The sequence below is a fragment of the Poeciliopsis prolifica genome, unplaced genomic scaffold, assembly GCF_027474105.1.
Source record: "Poeciliopsis prolifica strain line A6 unplaced genomic scaffold, Auburn_PproV2 SCAFFOLD003, whole genome shotgun sequence".
Classification (NCBI taxonomy): domain Eukaryota; kingdom Metazoa; phylum Chordata; class Actinopteri; order Cyprinodontiformes; family Poeciliidae; genus Poeciliopsis; species Poeciliopsis prolifica.
Window position 1 is genome coordinate 7,731,045 of NW_026562378.1, and position 24,336 is coordinate 7,755,380.

The window sequence follows — 24,336 nt, forward strand, 5'->3', positions numbered from 1 at the left end:
GCAGATCTTCATCCTCCTGAAATTCCAGCCTAAGTTACTAAACTTGCTACCTTGCTAAAAATAATCAAAATCCAAATTAAGGTGTCAATTTTCACAAAAAATATTTGAGTCGATTGAATTTGAGTCGATCATTTTTTTTTAATTTAAAGGATATTTCCCATTATGTGGCAAGAGTTCAGGAAAACACCAGGTGCAGTCGAACGTTTATCACTTTTAGTGGTAGAATGAGACTGGTAGTCGATCCTCTGAATCCCATTTTCAGCTGGATACCAAGTTTTGTCCACTCATCCATCAGACCCCAGATTCACAGATCTGCATCAGGGACGAACGCACTTGAAGACGATCGTCACGGGAAAAACACAATCTGCAGCACAGCGAGCCGCGCCTTCAGTCCAAATGTTGCTTCCTAAGGCTTTAAACAGTCCAGTGCAGTCCTTCGAGGGAGCGCTGTTAACCGTCGTACCAGTCCAGAAACAAGAGCGAGAAGGAGCACATGACGAGGAAGAAGAGGATCCACACTCGAAAGCCAGCATTGTTTTTGATTGCCTTGGAAAACAAACAAACAAACAAAAAAGTTCCACTAGCTGTTTTCTTCCAAACACACAAAGCCAACATATAGTGGATACTTTTACCTACCTCTCGAATATCCTCATTGCCTTCTTTGACGTTCTCTGTTGCTCCCACGACCAGCTGGTGAATGTTGTCTATGTCGGTTTCCTGTTTCACAAAGTCAAGCGGACAGCACGCTTTTGCACCGGCGCAAATCGAAGCGCAGAATTTGGAGTGACAGAAACGGAGGGATCAGAAGGAGGTCGTCTTACCTGTTGGAGCACTTTTTCAGCAAAGATCTCCTGAAGACGTGAGATCTCCACCACTTTCCCTTCAATTTGCCTGGTAGGTTCAAAAAGTAAAACATCAGGAATGATCATGGAAACATACTGTATAAATCAAACATTATCTCGTCTTCAATGGCTTCTTTTAACTTCAGGGTTAAGCAGCTTCATTCCATTATAGATCACCTTAGCTGAGGTTTGAACAACAACTAAAAGCCTCACTGTCACAGTTATTTTCACCACAATAAACTCACCTCACTTCATCCACCAGGTTGTTCATTTCACTGACCAGTTTCTGGTTCTCCTGTTCAAACTGGAATATAGACACGTTTAAATGTTTCAAATCAATTCAGGACGAATGAAATTGAGACGTGACACATTATCTGATGTTAAAACCCTCAAACCAGTCGAATAACTACTTTTACAATGAAAAAAAATAAGACGTTTCCCCAAAGTTCTAAAAGTTTAAATTTTAGGAATGAACTATTTTTTTCTTTTATATCAGAGAGCTGATTCATATTGTTCAGTCAATGTTTTCAGCCTTCATGCTGCCCACCATCTGGATCTCCTCCGGGGAAAGCTCGTCCTCCACCCGGCCCTCCTCCCACAGGTTGAAGGAGCTGTCCTGAACTTCTGAGACGTTTTTCTCTACAACAAAGATGAAAAGGATCAGTTAAAAAGCTACAACTGAATAAAACTGGACTCAAAAGCCACAGCAGTTTCAGTTTTAGAAATGATAACATTTTCTATCAATTAACAAAAAAATGCATTTCAAGCTCCCATTTTTGTGGTAAATTTGAAGTAGAAATCAAAGTCGATCAGAAAATCAACAACACAGATTTATTACATACAGTGATTTATTTCCGGGGTTTAATTCTATTAATGCTGATACAAATGTTTTGCAGCGAATAAAGACCCCAAATTCAGCGTTTCAGAATATTTTCCACAATATGGAGCAGTGTTGACACTAAACCGACAACACTTAAGTTAAATACTTAAATAAATTACTCTTTTATTAAGGATGTAACTTTGTATTAACAAAGGAACTTTTCAGTCATATTCTAATTGCCTTTATGTGCTGAATGCTTGAAAACAGTTTCATAATTGTCATATTTTTTGTGAAGAATTATCATAGTTGCCTTTTATTGTCTGAATTTATCTAGTGCTAAAAACATAAACAACATGAGATTCTATATCAAACAAAACATTAAACATTTCAAAAGCAGAATAAGTTACTTCTGTGTAAACCAAATGAATCCTTGTTGGTGCAAACTTTGTATTTTTCAGTCATGTGATTCTGACTCCACAGCTGTCCCTCATTTGCTTGGCAAAACCTTTTGTCCTGCTGCCCCACACATAGCAGAGAGATATGATGCGTCTTTAAAATAGCAAACATTAAAAACGCAAAACCTTTTTTGGATCTGGTTGGAGCATTTGATGAGTAGTGTGACGATCAATGTCACTGGATTCTATAAAATGTGGCTTAAAGCTGAGATGCTGATTATTGGATATGTAAAAAGATATTCTTTCTGCATTTAAATCAATAAATAGTTTGGTTTTTGTCCGTTCTGAAAAGATACAACAGAACCAAGTGAATTTCTCTTTTATATATGCATTTATAACATAAAAGACCTCAAGAAAATGGCTTTTAGACGGCGGTCCACTGTAGCGACCACTATGTAGGAATATCAAAACTTTGCTTCTCTCTGCTTGATTGTGTCATTCACTTTTTCGTTTGAGAAGGCCTCTCTGCCTTAGATGGGTTTTTTGTTTTCACTCGGCTTCTCAGTCTTACCAGGACTTTCCTCCTTTACAACTTTCTCCTCTGCAGGCTCCTCCACCACGGTTTTCTCCACTTTACCGGGATGTTCTGGTGCCAGCCTCGATCTGAAACCAGTACACATCGCCCGCACTTACTTGAATGCACCAAGAATAACCGCAATCCCACGACAAAGTGTGGGAGAAATGTTTGAATGAAGCGGGCAGATGCTCACAGTCTCTTCTTGTCCACCAATCGTTTGACTCTAATGGCCCTCTGCTCAGAGTACAGCTTGCACACCCCTTAAATCCAAACGCAAAACACATCATAAAGATGTGCGTGTACTCAGGTTCGGTGCATACAGATGAGCCATGAAACAATAAAGCAGAAAATTACCTCTCAGATACATATCAATGAGATCCAGCACTGCCGCCCTGTGTTCCTTGATCTGAGCTGATGCCGCCTGCTTCTCCACTGTGGATGAAAGCAGTTCAACGTTTATTCACAGACACAGAGACGCAGGAACTTTTCAGCAACGATCCCTGCATGTAACAGCCATGTGAAAAACAACTGGGATTCAATATTAAATATTGTCCAATCCTATGTTTCTTTTTTCCTCTGGAAAAGAAAGTGATTTAAATGAAGGTGCACTACGAAAAACATTCAGACGGCAAAAGTGTCTTGCATCTCCAACCACGTTCACTAGGAGCAACATCTGCTTGACTCTTGATTTCTTGTTCCTTAACGTGCACTCAGCGTTCTGTGGACTCACTAACAGGTCTTGGGTCAAACCATGACACTTCCACCTCCAGGCTTCTGAGTTGGCATGAGGTGATTTTCTTGGTTTGGGTCAAACGTGCCTTTCATTCTCGAGTTCTGATAATTGTGAGGTCTGACAGCAAACAGATCCTCCTTGCACATCTCAACTTTTCCTCTTTATTTATATTTACATGCAAGACATTTTTCTAAAATTCCTTATGAAATACGCCTATGTATGTTGAAGGGTGTCGTTTTTTTTTTTTTGTCACACGATGTTATAAGAGACGGACAGCAGTGATGTAGATGAAGTGACTCCAACAGAGACCTTCACTGCGTAGCTGCTTGATGGCTTCAGAGCAGGTCCTCATGAAGGTCTGAGCGTCCTGGTCAATCTGGTCTCGCTCGCTGTCGGTCATACGGCTGTGGTCTGTAGAGATGAGACTGGAATGGAAAACAAAGCGTGTTTAATAAAGCAGTTAAATCATTTCATTGACTAACTGTCCCCTACGAAAACAAAACTCCACCCATTCACTGTGCCTCCAGCATCGCAGTAAATTCATGTTCACCCAAAAGGTAACTTAAGCATTTGAATTTGACTATGAATATATTAATGGCCTACAATAGAAACATACAGATATATTTTTGATAAGCAGAAAAAGCTCAAAAGTTCAAATATCAGGAAACAGCTGTTTTATTTGATTAATGTCACCTTCTGTTGGATTTGTGCTTTTTAAACCACACAATAAATAACACAAGGTTAAAGACTAATTCCCTCGTGTTTTGTTGTGTAGCATTGCAACATTTATTATATTTTGGGGAAAGGTTTAATGGCTATATCATAACAATTTGATTGGAAGTAAAATTATGGTACAATCGCAACTGTAATAAATCTTTTATGGCATTATGTTTTTGTCCAGAAGAGGGCGCTCTACAGGGTTGTTATTGCTACCGCCTGCTGCCTTAATGGACACGAGAAAGCAAGGCTAATATTTACAACAGAAAAATAAGAGAAGGTCAAAGACTGAAAAATAATGTTGATGTTTGCAGTGTAAAGAACGTTAAGCATGTTGCTTCATTTTAGTTTATAAATTTAGTTCATAAATCACAGACTATTTATTGTTAAGCATGGGGTTATGCTTTTTTGATTTCCTTTTTTTCTTCTTTTGCGATCTCCTTTGGTTTGTCGTTTTGTTGTATTTCCTTCTAACTCATGTAAAGCACTTTGAACTGCCTGGCTCCTGAAAATGCGCTATAGAAATAAAAATGACCTTATCTACCTGAAGTTAGTTTTTTTCTCAAAATGCCTCCTGACAACGGTCAATGTGACAAAGCTCAGAGGGGCTTTACTGTTTTAGAGAAAAACATACATTTAAATCAAGTAATAGTTAGTGGCTGGACACTAAAGAAACAAACGACTGCTGAATGATCCTGCACCAAAGCCATTTATCGTTCTCAATATTTCTGTTGATGTTTTTTGGCTGAGAATTTGTCAAACAATCCCTTAAATTTGGGCTAATCTCCACGCCCACAGACACAACGGCAGCATAAAAAACCCCCAGAAAGCTTTTGAGCAAAGGAAAGGCCGGATTAGTCCCTGGGCGTGATTTGCTCTACACTTGGTTGAAGCTCAATTATTCCAGACAATTAGACTGGAGCCTGCCACAGCAGACCACCCTACATGCTGCTGACCTTTCGCCAGAACTCACTGCCATCAGCGCACATACACACACACGCACACGCACGCACCCACACACGCACGCACACACACTCACACATATACAGAAAGCATACAGATTTATTTACATAAACATACCTTTTCTTCTCATTGGCTGACTTCAAAAATCAGAAAGGATTCCCAAAATTATTTCTATTTCATGCCAGAATACTGTAATTAATCGTGTGATTAATTACAAGGTTTGTCCGTGATGACCGTCACATCTAAATAAGTGGGACGCCTGACAAACGCAAGCCAACTGTAAAGTGCTAGAGTTGTAGCGTCACGCTATGAAGAGGTTTTGCTGCAGGAGGGATCGGTGCTCTTCACAAAAGAGATGACATCACGGAGAAACTTATGTGGAAATAGTGATCTGAAGACACCAAACGTGGAGTCAAAGCTTCGTTAGACTTAGTCACAACGAAACTGGAGGACAGCACAGTCAGTGTCTTGGAGCGGCCATCATTCTAGAAAATTTGTGGGCCAAGATGAAAAGATGTGTTTGAGCAAACAAGTCTGACTGGTTGCAGCTGTTCTGCCATGTTCCAGCAAACTACAGCAGGAACTTGTGGAAAAGACCCAAAACTATTTAAAATGGAATTCTATTAAATATTAAAGAAGAAAAATAAAATTTTTAACCTTTTCTTTTGTTTTTATGTTTTTAAATTAAACACATAATTTTCCTTTGGGATTAAAAATGTAATTTTGAATTTTGAATTCGAACTTCAAAGCAAAAAAAAAATTCTCTCCTTTATTCTTCTGACATTTATCATAGATGGAAATAGAAATGCTTAGGTCGTCGTTATCCTGACCGAATTGAAGCACTTTGGTCTGGATTAATGCCAAACAGTGTAGAAAAACAAACAAACAGCTATTTTGTGCGGTGACTGTAAACATCTGGTTTTAATTGAACATGATATTTTTCATCTGGTCTGCTCCGAGTTACTCTAATTGTCTGGAGAAGCTTACCTTCCGGCGCTCACGTAGTCTTTTCGGTGCTGTAGCAGAAAGTCTTTGAGCTTCGTGATGTTCGTTATCTGCCAAGACAAAGTGAAAAGACGCATTAACAGACCTGGGTCCACTGTGCCAATAAGACTCTTTGACCTGTGTACAAATTTGTTTCAGAAGGCGATTCATTCATCCAAAAGGAAACTAAATTTCTCCGTTACATTCAGACAGAGCCAGAGTAAAGTATCATTCAGTATATATACACTGGATCTGACAGATAGACTAATTCAGTAGATCTGACGTCTGTTTGACTTTTCAATATTTACTTACAGCAACTCATCAATTTACGTGCATAAAAAAAACTCAAACCAGCAATCTCCTCAATTAACAGCTCTCATAAATAAAAACATGAGCCTCTGCGCACACAGCACTGACAGAGCGATCTCTAATAAGCATTAAAATTATGATCCATTTATCATAGGCGAAATGTCTGGGTTTGTGTATGTGCGTGTGCTCAGGCAAAACCAGAGGAAACTTGGTGCGCTCCAATGTTTGCTGTTGCAATTTGGTCAAATATTAAAACAGACCAAATTGCTTCCCCCCGTCCGCAGGGCTCCGCTGCCAGGGTGAGAGTGGGTGTGAATGCACACACAGTGGGCTCTGTTGGGTCCAGAATACGACAGAGCTCAGACAAGCCCTGGATTGAAAAATGACACAATGAGTTTGACTGTGACAGCGGCCACAGAAGCGGCAGAGGGGGTGGTGTTTGGACAGCGCGACGACGCTGTCTTCAGCCTTCAGCCTTCTCACTCTAACAACCTCAATTATGAAATTGCCCTGGCTGCTAGAAGTAACCTGGCACCCGCTTTTAATGGCGGCTCTGAACATTCCTCACGACACGCCGACACTGAGCGGATTTATGAAAGCTGACGTCCGGGTAAAGAAAACGCTATTCCCAATCTGGAGAGAAGGAGACAAGCAGGGTTAACGAATTTGTCTGCTTGGAAAGATAACAGTGATGTAAGGCTCTGCGACGGGGTGGGGGGGAGCATGTAGCATGTTAACACAGGCAGGGGCAGCTGAGGTGAACCTATCCTTGTAATAATAGCATTACTTGAGGTCAGGAGCTAATTGTAGCTCAGTGTGACAGAGCTCAGAGGGGGTTCAAGGAGAACAGAGCACTTCCTATGGTTCAGGTTGTCAGGTTTGTAGCTCTTCGCAGCACATGAGAGAGGGGGACTCGTTTAACCAAAGAGGCTGACAGCACTACACAGACGACTTTCTGCTTTATTGTCTTTTAAGGTCACTTTTGTGCGAGGAGTTTCGAGGTAGAGAGGAGCAATGGTACAAGAGTTGGTACCATAACACATTTTAAGCTCATGAGCTCAAAAATTTTGATTTTTCCTAACTCACCAAGCAAACGTTAGAGATACAGGCCCATATAACAGATAACAGATGTAGAGTTAGTGTTTTAATTTTACCAACATATTTCTTCATACAGGATCAACATTAATTTGTTGGAGAGGCCAAGCAGAATCCCAACATGAATCTGACAAAGAATCTGTGGAGGAATCTAAAGATTATGGTTATGGCAAGGAGGGCTGCCATAACCATTTTGTCACAAATGCCAAGACATTTGTGACAAAAGTCATGTGACTTCTTAGTAAATTTCAAAGGGAGGTCTACCCAAATATGTGTGCATATATTTGAACCTCTATAGAATAACAGAAAATCTGTAATGAATGCAAACATGTGGTATCTATTGATGTTGCTGGTTATATTTTAAGTCAATCACAAAGAGAGATAACGCTCATTTTGGATTTAATAAAGACCCCAAAACTGGAACTGTAAACAAAGTGAAAACTTTGTTTTTGTTGGCTTTTACTGAGACAAAGCAACAGTTTCTATGATTATCGTTGGGCTCTGGGGAGTCGGTGAATGCATTTGGACACTAATATGACATCTGCAACATGGCATGAAATGATCAATCTTAAGCAGTAATGAGATAGCATGAAGAGCACAAAGTCATCTTCAGCTTATTTCTATTCATTTCAGCAGAAAAATCTTCAATGCTAATATCTTTAACAAAATGTGGCAATGAAAGCACATTTTTGAATTTAAATACAGATTTGGCCTTTTATTAGGTATAAAATACAAACTCATGGTGACATGAGAAGTTTACCTTTAAACATAAACTATGCTTTCTGTGAGCAGGTAATAGTCTCACCCACTCCATGACTGGCTGGCCGGATACAGGAGCACCTTCACCTAGAGACTCATTTTGCCAAAGTGCACCAGAGTGCCACAGAAAGTCATTTCTGCCTGTTGCCATCAGGCTTTACAAAGCCCAAGTCTGTGCTAATTGATTAAAAACAATGTTTGCTCTTATTTATTGATTAATATAGTGCATGTGATTGCTAGATATTTATTTATTTTTTTATATCTAGTCATTTTGAACTCATCACTCTTAAGTATATATATTTTACAAACTTTTAATTTCTTTCCTAAGATGGAGAAGCTTTCAAAAAATAAGCAATTTCCCATTGGGGATCAATATATTCTATTCTATTCTATAACTTGGCACTTTGCTAATTCTTGATGTAAAGGCAAAGCGCCGTAGAGCATCTTTCAGACCAGCAGGGGTTGCTAAATCCTCAGCGTTGGAGCTTGAAGAATCAGAACGCAAACAAGAGAGCACAGAGCGCGTGCATGAGTTTTTGTATGTGTTGTGTGGAAGGCAGGGGCGTTCGAAGCCTGCTGCTCTTGGGGCTGAGCAGCCTCCTGTGTGTATACATTGGAGCTCAGATTCCCAGCACAACCTCAAGGGTTTGCAGGGGGTCAGTGGGATCAATTGCTCTTGTAACTTAAGACCTTAAAGAGCAAGTAATTCCTCAACAATGAGGAAAGGGGTGGCCTTGTGCGTGCAGCTCACCATATATGTGTGCAACTAAGTGTGTGTAACCGTGTGTGTGTTTGCATGCAGCCAACAAAGGTGGGTGTGAGGCAGGGCTTGCAGCGGAGGCAGAAGGAGACAGTCTGCCGGGCTATATCTAATCTCGTCATCATCAAAGACCCCCACTTTACCTCCTCACTTTCTCCTTCCCCGCTGCTCCCCTCCAGCCCTGACTGAGCCCAAACAAACCATCAGGAGGGATTATTATGAGGAAGAAAAGGGAAAGGCTTAGCAAGCAGATTTCCAAAGAGCTTGGATGGCTCTTTGTTGTTGTTTAAGGCAGGTAGCTGACAGAATCTGGCGATGACCGCACTGCTTTGGTTTAAGACCCTGACTGCGTGTCCTGACCGTGGGCTATCCGTCCTGACGCCATGCGATGTCGGGTTTAAATACGTGGGCTTTCGCAGAGAGAAGCGCTCAGGACTGAGCCACATGTTGACTTTATTATCATGTTTATGTCTGACTCACTAATGGGGCTCAGTTTGTTTTCCTCAAGTGTACTCAGTTAGAAGGCTTCAGTCAATTGAACATACAAACACAATCTACAAGAATTACAGTTTTCGGAGTTTTTATAAGTGGTGAAGTTGGTCTTTTGAAATACACAATGTCATTGTAATAATGTGATAATACTGAGGAGTGTTTAATTCATAAAAAAAAAGAAGTTGCAGAAACATTTTCATCAACATTTTTGACAAATGACAGTGAAATTTGGGATCCACTTAAGGTCAGATCTAAATGTGGAACCTGATAAAGTCCAGACAGTTTCAGCATTAAATAGAGAAAGGGCCAATCACTGCATCAAGGTCGTCTTTCCCCTCAGTCTTGGATTGGGACAACCGCCGATCGTTTTGTCTCTGACACCTGTTTCTGATGTAGATATTCAACAGAACCTTCCAACAATCAACCAATACATAAACACACACACTGTGGACAACAGATCACGGATGGCACTGTTGATTTAAATCAGTAACTTGGTTCATACAAATCAGTTTCTTCCGGCATCAAGAATAAATAAATCACGGGTTGAATTCTACTTTGGCTAAAACATTTGGCTGTTTCAAAATCTATAGTGCTGGGAGATGAAAGCAAGTTGTAAAATGAACATAAAATTTTTACGTAGGTTTTGCCTTGTCGTCATACTGTTCTTGGTAGAGTAACACTGAGTAAAGGATAAAAATTAGGAAGTTGTGATAATATTTAATAATAATAAAAAAACCCTTCAGCATATGCTGCTTCCCTATTTTAAATAGCAATATTATAACAATCGTACCAGTAAAAATAAACTGAAGATATAAAAAATTGACAAATTAAAATTTTACAATCGCTACAAATACTATTGTATTAAATGCTCTGTTGGAAAAGTGACCTTAAATGACTTCTGCTGTGATTTGGTGCTAAATATAAAACTAAATTAACTTGGATCTCGGTGGTGTGTTGCCTCCCTAATGTAACAGCAGTAGAAATACTGAGGGCACACCAATGTTTTCAAAAGGGGTTTAAAGTCCTGTTAATGAGGTGCCAGAGACATTTAAAGCATGTTTGCGGTATTCTCTGTGGTACAAAGTACCAAGATTCACGTAGTGTTGACCCTCCCCCACCCGTTGCTGTGCAGCTAACTAAAAAAAAGGAAGCTATTTTTTCTCATTTTCACAGAAAAATTTAGCTTGGACTTTTTTTCTATTAAGGATATTTGTGGGGTGAAAACATCACTCTTACTAAGGTCATTCTGATTTAATGCAACAAAACAATTTCAAAATAAATCATGCACACACACATTGAATCCTGTACAGTCACTAATTTATGTGATATGAGTGTGCATTTAGGTTAGGCTTGTTTCAGTCCAGATTCGCACTAAAATATAAGAAAGATAAGGATAAAAATGCTTTAATCATGACTATTTAGTCTGCATATTTGTAGCCATGGTGGTATCATGGTAAAAGCCTAACATAAAATATCACTGGATCTATTCCTTGAGCAGTTTTTACCCGCCATTAAACATCAAGTGCTGCATGATGATAATCGGCTCAACAACTGAAGCAAGACATCCAGTGTTCAGAAAGGCTCAAGAACATAGTTTTTTTTCTTACCCAAGTGTAACTGAGGTAATCAGACACCAGAGTCACATTATATTTTCTTTTTGATTTTATATGCACAAATACACACAACAAAAAAATTATTGTTTAGGTATAATGTAGCTTATATTAGCAGAAATGTTAAGGCAGCAAACAGCTTCTCCGTTGAGTCTGGTGAAAACTATCTTAACTTCAGATGACTGAATAAATAAAACTGAAAATAAAAAAACTATGTTCTGACAGTTAAGCATGAAGTGCTATAGTTTCATGCAGCACATTTAAATACAAAATTTGAAGAATATAAAAAGCTTACATAGCACTTCTTGCAAGCATTACCCGATGAAGAAATTTAGTATGGACGCGTTTCAGTTTTAAAGTGAATGAAATTTGGTCATTTCGTGGTATGCACGAAACTCTCATATCAGATGACGAATGAAAATAACAAGATGATTATTAAACATTATTAAATCTTTTATAAATATACATTTTGAAATTGAAACCCAAATTTTCCAATCTTGACATGTTGAAACAGTGTATGTCTGTAGAGCATTAAATATTCTTGTAAAAATAAAAAATAATGAATGAAAATACGAGTAGGATCCATAAGTACATGCCTCAAACTTCAATTTATATTGGTTTTATATACAAATATGATAAGTCAACTAATAATTATATCGTTTACCAAAATAGTCATAGCAAGATAACTTTCTAGCTTGACCTCTCAACCATCCACATTCATCTGCAGTCCAGGTAAAGACACTCAGGCACATTAGCTAATATGTGTAATGTTGTCCTGACCCTCATTACCATGACCAACAATGTGTGTCCGGGTCCTTTGATTATGAAGCTCCCCACCTATTCTGCCTCACTTCAGCAGCATGTTCTCTTGTCTTTCTCATTTTAAAGTGACTAAAAGGAACAGTCCTCCGCGTCATGATGTAATTAAACCCTCACATAAATAAAAGTTTTGAAACTAAACACAGAATGAAGAAAAGTGCTTGTTGTTCAAGCATTTGCAATTTACACATTTATTTAGTCATTTGCTTTATGGCAATTGTTCAGGGTGTCATCACTAATTATTATTTAAATATTAATTTATACCTTTCTATACAAGTAACTTAAAAAAAATATTAAACAGGCTCTGAAATAATCTAGTTTACAAATCTCAAACTTTAAGTTCAATTTAGCAATTGAACTTAAAGAGTCTGATAAAAGGAGAATATGTTTCAAAACTAAAACACACACTAAAACAAAGACTTGGTCAGATGTGTCATGTTCATTCTCTTTACCTCACATCTTATAATAAAATTTGTTATATTTTTCTAAACTAATGTAAAGTAGCTGCCAATGTATGGCTCGGATGATTTTTTTTGACCCACTAAGGAGATTCACTTTAATGACTGTAAAAAATAAAGAGTAATTTTTTAGTATGACACCACTGCGATGAAAGATTAATTAGATGATTTTACACAAGGCATGCCAGTAGTACACATTTCTCTATTTTCCAAATATACTTTAGTTTCTTAATTTTAATGAAAAAACACAAAAAACAAAAGTCACCTTATTCCTTAAAACAACTAAGTGTGAATCAACCTCAAAATAATCAAATTTTAATGTTCAGAGATTCGTAGCGATCAAAAGTTGTTTCGCGAGTCAAGTATAATTTCATCATATTTAATCTGAAACTAAATCATCCTCAAAAAATGCTAAGAAAACTAGATGAACGAAAATATTTTGAAAGTATAAGTATGCTGTTTTAGTATAGAGGGAAGAGGATAATATCGCAGCGCACTTTAAAGAGCTGGCTGCCGGCCTCGCTTTTCAGACTTTCGAAAGAAAACACAGCGAGAAGGAGCAGATTTTGGAATGGCAATCCTGACGGCACAGCGGGGAGCCCCGCGCTGTTTTCTACACCCAATTTAACAATTTCAGAGTGACCTCGTCCATTTAAAGTTGAGAAGGGCAGCATGCTGTGGGGAGTGACGAGGTGAGCGGTGAAACGGAGATCACAGCGTTCCACAGCGGCCCCTACGAGGTAAAAAAGATTCCCCCGACCAAACCTCATCACACTAACACTAGCTCTCCTATTAGCCAATCAAAACAGGGTTTTTTTTTAAATCACTTTGAATGGAGCAACATTTCCTTTCTTTCTCTGTTAAAGTTTGAGTGGAGGGAGGAAAAAAAGAAAAGAAGGGAGTCTCATAAGACCACTGTGTATTTGTCAACTTTTATGTTTTCTTTCTATTTCGGTGAGCCTCCAATGGGAAGTCGGGACAGAGAGTTAGTGGGAGAGTTATGCATGTCTTGAAGGGCACCCACATCTGTTGTGCATTAGGTGCCGGCCGTCAACATTGTTACTGGGGACCTAATTTAATATTTTCTCTGTTTTGATCTTCCACCTTTAATCACTGGCTCTTGGGAGGATCGGTTTTCCTCAAAAATTGTTTGAGAGCCGAAAGAAAATGTTATTGCAGCATGTTTATGGAATCATGCATGGGAAGAGGCGAGTCGGGCAAAAAAAAAAAAAAAAGCTGCACATGTCAGGCTGTGAAGAGAAGAACGGACAGGAGAACTGGGCTAAGGTGGCTGAAAACTACGACATAACTTGAGGCAGTCAAGACATTCCAGACTTGCATTTTCCACAAAAAACAAAAAAATCCTTCCACAGATGATCTGAGATGGTATCTACACCGAGGAGCAGACAGCGGGATGAGAGGTTGGGGGGCTGCAATAGCCAGGCACCACAGGATAGGTTCAGGTTTCTTTGGAAGCGGCAGCAGCAGCAGCGGCACTTTTATTAAAACTCCACTTCCAAAATCAATATAAGGGAACATAACAAGAACCTGGCTGCGCAGAGCTGCAGCAATTGGCCTCACGTCTCCCTCAAAGCGAAGGCCGGAGCCGCTGGGAACGACCAGATGGCCTCTGCCTCCCCGGGGAATCATGAAGTGCTTCTTCAGGACGAGGTCTCTCACCAGCAGAGGACCAAAGACCCTTCAGCTGCCGATTAGCGGCCCTTACTGCCAACTGCAGATGATGAAGAATGTCTACTTCATTTTTCCAAACGAATCAAATTCTCAGTTTTCTGCAGCAGGTCAAAACATGGCGGTGTGTCCTGTAACCAGCTGTGGTCACACTCAACTGTACGAGGCTTGTTTTTGCTCGGTAGTGCACATAAATTAAGAAAACAAAAATAAAAAGAATCGAAGCACAAATGTGACTTTGGGAAGAATAAATTCTTGTATAAAGACTAAGTCATGCCTACAGTTATTGCTGCCATGTGCCATTTCTTCTCTCATGCTCTCCCAGCTGTAAAGTCTGTTCGACTTCGCAGCTTCTGCATCAGACATGAGCCGGTCACTGGAAAATACAGGTTTTAAACAACATACTTTCAAGTTTAACATTTTAAATAGGATAGCTGCGGCTGTGAGGCCTTTTAGTGAGATGCCAGGGTATGTTTTGGAGTAGGAGTTTTTCCTAAGTAGCACAGAGTGTTGCGACAACCTTCCTCTTGGTGCTGTGAACTGTCAGTACGTCAACTGAAAGAAGGGTCATGCACTTTGTTTACAATTAGGATCAGTTTGGCTGTGCGGAAACATTTCTGGTTGTTGAAAATGGCATCAATCTAAAGGAGTAAAACCATCACTCTTATTAATTTGACTATTATTTTAATTGACATCCCTTATGGGAAGATACAAGTGGCATGTCTGAAAAACAGCTGAACTTCAACTGGCTTCCAGAGCAGATATCCCAGCTAGTTAATATCTGAAGAGAGCAGAATGAATAAAAAGGATGACAATCTTTGCAATAAGCATGTTTACTTGAAAGCTATTACTGAATTTATCATCTATTTCTCCCATGTTTATGCTTACAAAATAAGAGTAATAAAATGATGAATAGATTACTGTTCTTAAAATGTTGATCTCTATTCATTAGTAAATGCACCAAGTTTGGACATGTGAGCCTCAAAACTGGAAGACAGATGACTTACGTGTTCTGGTTCTATGAATGTATAGAACCAGAAGATGGAACCACATATAATCATAAAAATGATTATATGTGTGTGTGTCACTAACATGAGACAAAACATGGCACCAGGATGACTGGTGGTAAACTAGTGGAGGCTGTGTGATGGTTTGAGAAATGTTCTACTGAGAAAACATGACTGCTTCCACGCAAATGGACGTTACTTTGACATGCCAATCTGAAGATTCACAAACCATGCACATGGACTCCCTCATATCTGTGACCACCTTTACTCAATTTGAGCACTACTACAAAGCAAACGTTCAGATGACAGCTTTAAGAAAACAAACTTTTCTCTGAACAGACATTGAATGTTTTTCCTTGGTCTATTCCCAGTGATAAATTATGCCTGAAAGTTACTGAGCTGTTTAAAATCAAGGTTTGCGCCACAGGTTTTTGTCACCCTGTCCAAGCTTGCTCTGCTTTGTTTGATGGGAAAACTATGGAATCACACGGCAAAATCTAACAAAATCTTCCATGATTTCGCAGTGACTGAGTGGCTTATATCAGGAAACAGACTATAGGAGGGATAACAACTTTCTCCTGGCTGCTGTCTTTACACCTGAATTCCCTACTCAAACCTGCATGACCTATTTCAGTGCTTCTGGATTACTAAGTATTGCACTATTTAGTTTTAGTGTGCTCTAATTTCCCCTCATTTGTTATGACTACTCCTTCTTGTTCTCACGGACACAAAAAGTGACTGTAACTGAGTTTCTTTTTTTCTCTTCCATTCATATTTTACGTTGGTATTTTAACATCATCAAGTCTGCAGCTGCAGGAAATGTAACCAAGATGCTGTAAAAACAGATTTTTAGGTGTAGCAGGTTGTCTTTTAGAGAAATACATATATACATAGACTATCCTTTACTGCCAGTCAGCAACATTGCTGCTGTCAAGTATTGGTCAGACAAACCCACGTTTGAATTACGTCTAGCGTAGGGAAATGTTTGTTGCTTGACTCCAGTTTTTTAAGAACTGGAGTCAAAATTTCAGCACATTTTTAATCCACACAAGCTGTGTTCCTATTAAAAAAAACTGGAAAAAGATACATTCTAATTTCAGGATTTATCTAAAATTGCTATTCAGAAAAACAATGCAAGCTGAATGCATTTTTTTATTTCTCTGCATATAATTGTTTGTAGCTGCAAAAATAGAAATGAGATGTTTTGACTGAAAAGAGACTGCTACATTCACTTAACTTTGCTAAAGAAAGAGCAATTCATTTCACTAATGTTCATTCATTCATTGAGAGTTTAATAGCAATATCTGCTATTTCATTTCTTTTTGTTGTTGTTGTTATCATTTTGAGTCACAGCTTCTCACAAATTTCCAACACTTTTCTACAGACAAGATGATGGTACTATTTAAATTGCTATTTGTTCGGATGGTTCTGAAACACATTTCCACTTCTGTGCAGAAACGCAGCTGAGGCTCAATAATAGAAACCGCTGATTCCGCCTCTGTTTACTGAACGATGAGCAAATGTTGCGCGTCTTTCTGCACACTTCATAACTGCACGGAGCTCCAGGACCAGGTTTCGTTACCGTGGTCGCGTTTTTTCATTTATTTATTTTTGCTCCAACTGAGGCTAAAGCTAACGCTAGCCTGGTAAACACTCACCACCTCCTTGGCTCTCAGCGAGAAGCCGCTCTTCGGTCGGCTCTTCTTGAAAATCTCATCTTTGGCGTTGTCCACGTTCACCCCGATGGCCTTGTTCCTGGTTTTCACCGTCTTCACGCTGGCTTTGAACAGTAATGTAATGTCCACGGCCATGTCTGAGGCAGCCGCTGCAGCGCTGTAAACAAACCGACACGTCATCCGGCGGTGACGTCATCGTCCTGCGACGCTCCAGAGAGGAAAAGCCCGAGGTTTTTAAACAGGTGTCTGGAAAATGTTTTAACACAATTCTGGTCATCACAAAGGTCTTTTATGGAACATTGAAACCATTTCATGTTAAAATAGATCTATAATTTGGGGAGATTTGATGATAGGAAGAATTTATATAATATTTTTCTTCCCTAAGAATTTTTTTGGTCTTCACCAGTCTTTACACAGATACACCATATCTACAGAATGCTTATCTGACAATTCAAACTATTCTACTGGTGAATTACAAACAAAATCTACAGATACAGACTGCTTTTGTGTTGGTGATAAAATGTGGTATATTTTGGGAAGATTAACAATTTGGAGTTTTTGTTGATGAAATTATTTTGACCAAATTCTTCAGATAGCCTACAAATGCCAATTTGCCAACAATGAAATATATATATATATAAAAAACAACAACAATTTAAGATGTTTTCTAAGTCTCTACCAGAAGTGTATAACGACAAGGCTAAGAGTTTGGAACTACATGATAGTAAAAACTTACCGTATATGTCCATGTAATACTTTTTTCTTTGTAAATCTATAAAGGATGCCTTTTTATTGTTCAACTGTCTGTATTTACAGGGTTGCTAAAAATAGTTCCTTGGTTTTCTTCCCTTTTCAAAATTCATGTAGATTGTCAAACAAATTTTAATATCAAACAAGGCTATAAATGATTCGTTTACTTTAATTAAGGGGGGAAAGTATTTAAATCAGTGTATTATCTGGTTGTTCACCCATTTACAGCATCAACTGCCTTGAGTGTTTGTTTAAGGTCATGCCATATATCTCAAATGGATTTCGGTCCAGATGTCGACTTGCCCACCACTACCATGTCAGGACCGGAAAATAATGTCCTTTTCCTGTAATACTGCACTGATTTTGCAGCAGAGATGAGGCACAATATACTTTTGTCTCATCGGTCTACAGGGCAACTGTGTTCCATGTTTTCTCCATTTGTGGATGCTATGGATCTCACCGTGATTCACTGGAACCCCATGGTCTCTGAAACAGTATTTATCCCTTTCCAGACTGACGGATGTCAAAGACTATTTCTCATTTGTTCTTGTTTGGGTCATGTTGTGTTGCTTTTTGAGGTCTATTATCCTACCTTCTTTATGCTGTCATACTGATTTAATTCAATTTCAACTGTTAAGTTTGAGAACATGTTAAATAAGTCATCAGTTTGGTTGTTTCATAAAACAGAAAACATGGAGTAACCCCCCAAATTCAGCCAGTCAAAATATCATAAACCTCTCTGAGGAATGGTAGCTAGTCTTCACTGCTGTTTTACAGGTTAAAGTATTGTTTTTATTAACGTTTTTTTGTCATTGTTAGGCAAAGTGCTGTCAAATAAAAATCTATCAAATGAAGAATGAGGAGCTGAGTTGCTGTTCTGAGCAATCCAAATACAGTAAAGCAGAGTGAATTGGTCTTTTTGCAGATGGTGGACCTATAGTGACTGGCCATGGACAGAGCATTTCAGCATGCTCAGTGAAAGAAAAAAGATCTGTATATTGAAGTCTTACAGTCTTTAAACTCTCTTATTTCAGGTATCTGAAAAGGTTTGGTGGATGTTACGGCTCCACAAGGTTCATATTACATTAATTAAGTGTAAAATTACAGGCTGCTACTTGTGTGCTATAAGTGTTGCAGCAGAGTATAATGTTAATGCGACATTTATGGCTTCCAACTGTCCTCGGAGCTCACACTCAAAGCTAAGTGTGTGGGTGAAAAAAAACAAAAAAAACACAAGCTGTTAATGTAGAAATGGAAGGAAAGGAAAGGAGAGACAGTTTCTCCACTCAGCTGTAGCAGAGTCTGGCACAACACTAACAACGGAAATGAGCAAACCACACAGCAAATAACAGGCTTTTATTCAACAGCCTTGGCCCCACTACTTACATCTTGGTGCCAACCTCAGTCACTTACAATTCAAATTCTGCTAAAAAATGCTTTATTGATCCCAAAGGGAAATTAAATGTTGTTGTAACTCATATTATCCAAGGTTCTCCAAAGTGCTGCAGATCCTGATAGCTGTGGGCAGGAACGATCTCCTGTAGCGGTCTGTGTTCAGGCGGCTCTGGAGAAGCTTCCAACTGTCATAAAGATGTTTCATGTAAAGGGAGTGTAAAGTTGTTCATGATGTTCTTGATTGTGCAGAGAATCATTCTTTCCACCATAATCTCCAGGGATTCCACTGTTTTCCCTGGAACAAAACCAAAGTCTTTTGTCTGTTTTTTTTTTTATATAGTCTTTTTACTTCCTTGACTCATAAATAGTTCATAAATATGCTTACAAACAAACATTATTATGAATAATATTAGAAAAAAAGTGACTAGATTTCTCTGAGGGACAGAATAACCAAGCCTTGATTACGCTGGTCAACAGCCAAAGGATTGTCTGAGGTTTTTCAACTGCTGAAGGGTCATTTCGACGTGCTGAATCCAAAAATCACATTGGTGATCAGGTCAACTTTCTGAACTACGGATGCAAAATGAGCATCAAAATGCATGACTTGTTCTCTGTTATGTGAAAATTAAATAAGAGCAGGAAAAAATGTTTCAGATCCCCACAGCCAAATATAGAGAATGAAACAAAAAACTGTAAATCCATTGAGTTTAAGCAGATAAGCAGTATTTAAAAACAGCTTATGTTTTACAAACAACGATTAATTTGGTGTTAAGATCTGAGCGTTCTTTCCTAGTAACGAACTGCCAAAGTGTGAATCAGATTTTTACTTTTGTGTTGAATGTCTGTAATATAATTTTTTTTTTACCACCAATGACAACAAAAAAATAAACAGTTCTGAAAAATTAACCAACTCTACAATTCGTGTTAAATATTAAGCAGTATAAAAATTTCAAAAGAGCAGAAGAAATTTTAGGTTTTTGGAACAATAACAATATTTGTTGCTCACATGCTCTTAGCAATAAGCTGTGAGTGCTTAACCAAGCGCCACGACGTAAACATCAGATTTTTATTTCCGCAAAATTTGCCAACTGTTAGTCTGTTGTGTATTTCAAAATAGTTTATATTTTATAAACAATAATTAATGTCATGTAAAGAGATTAGCTTTTTTTTCCTGGTAATGAACTGTCACGTATATGAATCAGATCTTTAGTGTTGATTGTCTGTTTTATAATACATTTATCACTAACGACAAAAAAATTGTTAGTTTTTCTGAAAAATTCACCAACAGCGCAATTCTTGTTCAGTGGTGTAAGTTAAGTCGTATTTCAACAGAGCAGAAGAAGTCTCATGTTTTTTGAACAATAACAATGTTTGTTGTTAATCTGTTGCTAAGAGATGTTTTCTGGTAACAAAGTGCCACGAAGTAAACATCTGATTTTGTTTTGTGCCAAAGTAAAAATCAGAAGGCAGTGCATTAACATTAGCACAAACATTAGCAGTAGCCCTTACCCTAAAATAATCTTTTTAGCTATTTTGTTTACTTCTTAGCCATGTTTAGTACGCCGAATGTAATTCTTACGGTCTTGTCAATTCAACTTTGTTTATGACATATTTTCACAAGAAAAAAAAGGAAAACTGTCGTCTACAGCACCAGGCACATTGTTGACTTCTGCTGTAATCTAGTATTATTGGCACATTTTTATTCCTAATAGAATGATGGTTTTCAGTGAGTTTTCTTGAAAAATATTTGCCCCTATGCAAAAAGCTCTGTGAAAAGTTGAGTATGTCTAAATTTCTTCAGACATCTTCTAGTTCCTATCTAGCAGGACTGCAGAGACGAAGCGTCGGTGATGGTATCCATTCCCGCCATCCCTGACAGATGAGCCATGTTTTCGAGTGTCCTCTGGGCAGCCCACTTAACTCCCTGAAAAGAGGCCTTTACTCTCCACTTTCTCTTTGTTTGGACTCTTATCAGACCTGTCAGTCCTGGCTCTTTATCTTCACAGGGCTCATCTACTGGCTGTTTGACGTTGGCTAAGTTATATCAAAGGCCTTTATCTTTAGGCCGGAGGGCACATCCTTTCTCTCAGTCAGGTAAATGGTCGTAGCTTCGAGAAAAGCGCCTTGAATTGGGGTCAATAGAAGTAGTTTGATGAACAACTTTACATCATGTAATTGTTTCTTTGCCCCTATAAATAAATCAGCTTGATGAGTTTTCGTGTATGTTTATAATGGTAATTTGCACTGTGTTGTGTTGGAAACCTGAGTTAATTACTAAATTATTCCCCATCAGCCACAAGTGATCCAGGTTGGAAATAGTCCCATTTTAAGTTATTTAACACCTCGACGGTGATATTCTCTTAAAGCTCTGTGCAGGAATTTTATGCAGCTTGAAGTGATGGTGAGTATTTGCAAGGGAGGGTGCTGCTGTCTTTCACATGGACGTCTGTGTACCGCGCCCCGCAGGCTTTACAAACCACTCTCTGGACATGTCCCAGATTTCATGAGGACATACTCCTGTCTTCTCATCCTTCTGCTCCATGACATGATTTGACACAATGTAGGAGAGGGCAACAGAGAAAGAGAGAGAGAAAAACCAATGTCAAAGTCATCCAGTTTGCTTTGGTTGGCATCAACAAAATAAACACAAAAGCTCTTTAGGAGCGCTGAAGAAAATTGATGCCAGAGTAAATATTCTGTCATGCATTAATCATCTAAATGTCTTCTTTCCCCCCATGATGTCACTTAAATTAAGTTAGCTATAAAATTCAATATGTATTATAGCTAACAAATGGTGATTAGCCTCATGAATAACCCTGTTGTTCATTTATCATGTGCACGTGTGCGACCGTGTCTTTTGAGAAATTTACATTGTGCCATTTTCCCCCCAGTACTCCCTGCTTGAGTTTGCATGTCTGAGAATATTCAGATGTTAATTTTTATTTTTTTCTTTGCCTTCATAATTATCCGGATCCACTTCTGCATATGAATCATAAGTATTGCATGCAAGGTCATGCACATGTGAGCTTTCTGGAAAACTAATCACAAAGAATTAATGCAGCATAGCTGCTTGGAGCAACAAAGAGCTACTCATGGGTTAAGTACAGATGCTACATTCACAAATAGGATTTTCCATTGTGTAGTTACAAACCTTTAACTTTATTTAGAATAGAAAGGGCAGTGCCAATTACCAGCAAGCTTCAGGCACAATTTTCTGCTCAAAGGATTAACCACAGTTTATGCTTTTATTTCTCTGGCAAGGTGACCGCAAAAGGAAGGAACATTTCTCAAAGGCAAGGTTGCAAATAAAATGACTCTTGACTTGGACTGCAACCATCGGTGTTATTATTGCGTGTTATTTTATTTACTCTAAGCACGCAAAAGTCTCTTTGGGTTCTGGGTCATGCAGATTTCAAATATAATACCGCCATGGCCACATGAAGACAGTCATGATTTAAGCATTATGGACACGCTTGACTTGATACTTTCCACCGCGGTCCTCAGAAACGGACAGCAATTGCCTCGACCAATGAAAGGGGATCCTCTTTGTAATTAAAGCCAGTAGAAAATTGGATCATTTTTTGCCTGGACAGCTTTCACATTCCAGCCTAATGTGCCACTGGAAGCTTTTGAAGTTGCTGTCCTGGCAGTCCTAAATTATACCTTTCATCAGCCAATCATAAGAAAATGGCAACCCGACAGGCACAATCACAACTTAGTTTCTAGTTGGAGTCCATGTAATCAAGAGCGAGTGCAAGTTCCCTCTAGCAAAATCAGCTATGAATGCCTGGCTTACAATTCTTTATTATAACCCATAAAATAGTTTTCCTTTAAAATCAAAATGAAACTTTTCCCTCATCGACCAAGAGTTTCAATATATGTAATTATCTCTTGGCTTTATTTGGTTCAGATAATTACCTTTTCAGTGGACCGTGTGTAAAGCTGCTTGTTCAAATCGGAATCTCATGTCTCGCTTGACGTAAGCTGTCTTTTGAGCGGGAGAATGAAACAGATCCCTGGAGAACATTTTCCTTATATGTGTGTCGGTGTTCTGAGTTTTGGAGGTTTTGCTGTGGCAACTACAAAACAGAGATTAATGAAGCAAAATCCAGGAGGAAAACCTGCAGAAGATCAAGTGAATCGAACAAAGAAGGTTCCTTTGTGTGAAGCAGTTTCAAATTGCACATACTGCATGTGCTAATGACTGGCGTTGACACAACTGCAACTCTTACTAGATGTGGTTCTGCACCTTTAAGTTGAGAGGCCGGGCGAGAAACCAACAGACCCATGGTAACTTTCTAGGAGGTGTAGAGATCCACCGCTCAGGTTGGAACATTTTGTTGGCAGGACAACTCGTCATTCACAGCACAAATCTGAGCTCTGGCAAAAAGTTTCAAGAAGAAAGGTGTTGCAACAAGCCATGTCAGAGACAGGACAAACATTTGGAAGATGGTCAGCTGAGAACTAACTTTGTAGGGTTAGGAATGATTTAACTGCATGTCACTCTTGTTATTGTGATGGCAGCCTTATACTTGCATACGACTCTACCGTAGTCTGGTCTCCTCTATTACTTTGCAAGTTTTTGCTTAGCAAAATGTACAAAGTTCTGTCGAACTCTGCATTTGGGTCCTTTCATAAACAAAATATGACTCTTTCTCTTCATACGGGTAGATACAGACCCCAGAGGTCTTGCCGCTGTAATTGCAGAGAAAAATATTTCTATAAAACATTGACATATAAAGCATTTCCCACTGTCCAAATTTCAATTAGTAAACAAATAAGAAATCATACGTGCATTCACTTCACAATTATTTTTTGTAATGTAAAAAAGTGCAAAATAGTCTGAATTAAGCATTAAATCAGCCTGGTGTATTACTTGCAATAAATCGTGTTAGTTTTTTTTAATCACTGTGTTAGACAGTCAAATGTCTAACACATTCCCTGTGTCAAATATAAATATGAATAGATGTATTTGCAAAATAGGGCAACTTAGTAGCCTGAATTTAAAAAAAGAGGCATCAAAGGTAAAATGCCGAATCTTTTTCTATCACCTGCAAGTCAGTGGGCCAGCTATTGTTAGACGGATGTTTGCTTTTATGCATGAATTTGAACAATGGCAGTTATTATGCATCATGAGGTACAACTACTGTACAGCCATATATTTTTACCCCTGCACAAACAGGCCTCCTCAGAGAAACTGAAATGAAACCAATTTGTGTTTCAGCGGTTTCTGCCGTTCTCAGCCCCAGAGTTTGGCCGAGACCGGGACTTCATGTATTTATAAATAGGCAAAAAAAACAACCAAAAAATAGGATCAAGGGGAAAAGCTAACGGATGACTGAAACCATATGGCAAAGATGTGGTCGAACCCATCTTGGGACCATGCAGCATAACGTCCCACCCCCCAAATCCCATTCTGTCTCCTGTCACTGCCCTTCCAGTAAGACTGCAACTCGAGAAGGTCAGCCGGTGGCTGCAGCCAAGAA

At 38.7% G+C, this 24,336-nt stretch overlaps 1 protein-coding gene across 1 annotated transcript; it reads right to left on the reverse strand.

Moving 5' to 3' along the window:
* Window positions 1–118: 118 nt before the first annotated feature.
* Window positions 119–16,885, reverse strand: stx18 (syntaxin 18). Its single transcript, XM_055027252.1, has 11 exons — window positions 16,688–16,885; window positions 6,035–6,102; window positions 3,677–3,792; window positions 2,989–3,066; window positions 2,828–2,894; window positions 2,629–2,720; window positions 1,390–1,481; window positions 1,088–1,146; window positions 822–891; window positions 637–717; window positions 119–546 (listed from the first exon to the last, which is right to left on the reverse strand). The coding sequence occupies exons 1-11, from the start codon at window positions 16,883–16,885 to the stop codon at window positions 451–453; spliced, it is 1,017 nt and encodes a 338-aa protein (XP_054883227.1). The 3' UTR covers window positions 119–450.
* Window positions 16,886–24,336: the final 7,451 nt, after the last annotated feature.

Excerpts from the sequence above, each read along its gene's own strand:
- stx18 (XM_055027252.1), bottom strand. The coding sequence starts at position 16,885 with ATGACGTGTCGGTTTGTTTACAGCGCTGCAGCGGCTGCCTCAGACATG. Across the intron at positions 2,895-2,988 it reads CATTGATATGTATCTGAGAG|GGGTGTGCAAGCTGTACTCT; the intron begins GTAATTTTCTGC and ends TTTGGATTTAAG. Across the intron at positions 547-636 it reads GCAATGAGGATATTCGAGAG|GCAATCAAAAACAATGCTGG; the intron begins GTAGGTAAAAGT and ends TTGTTTTCCAAG.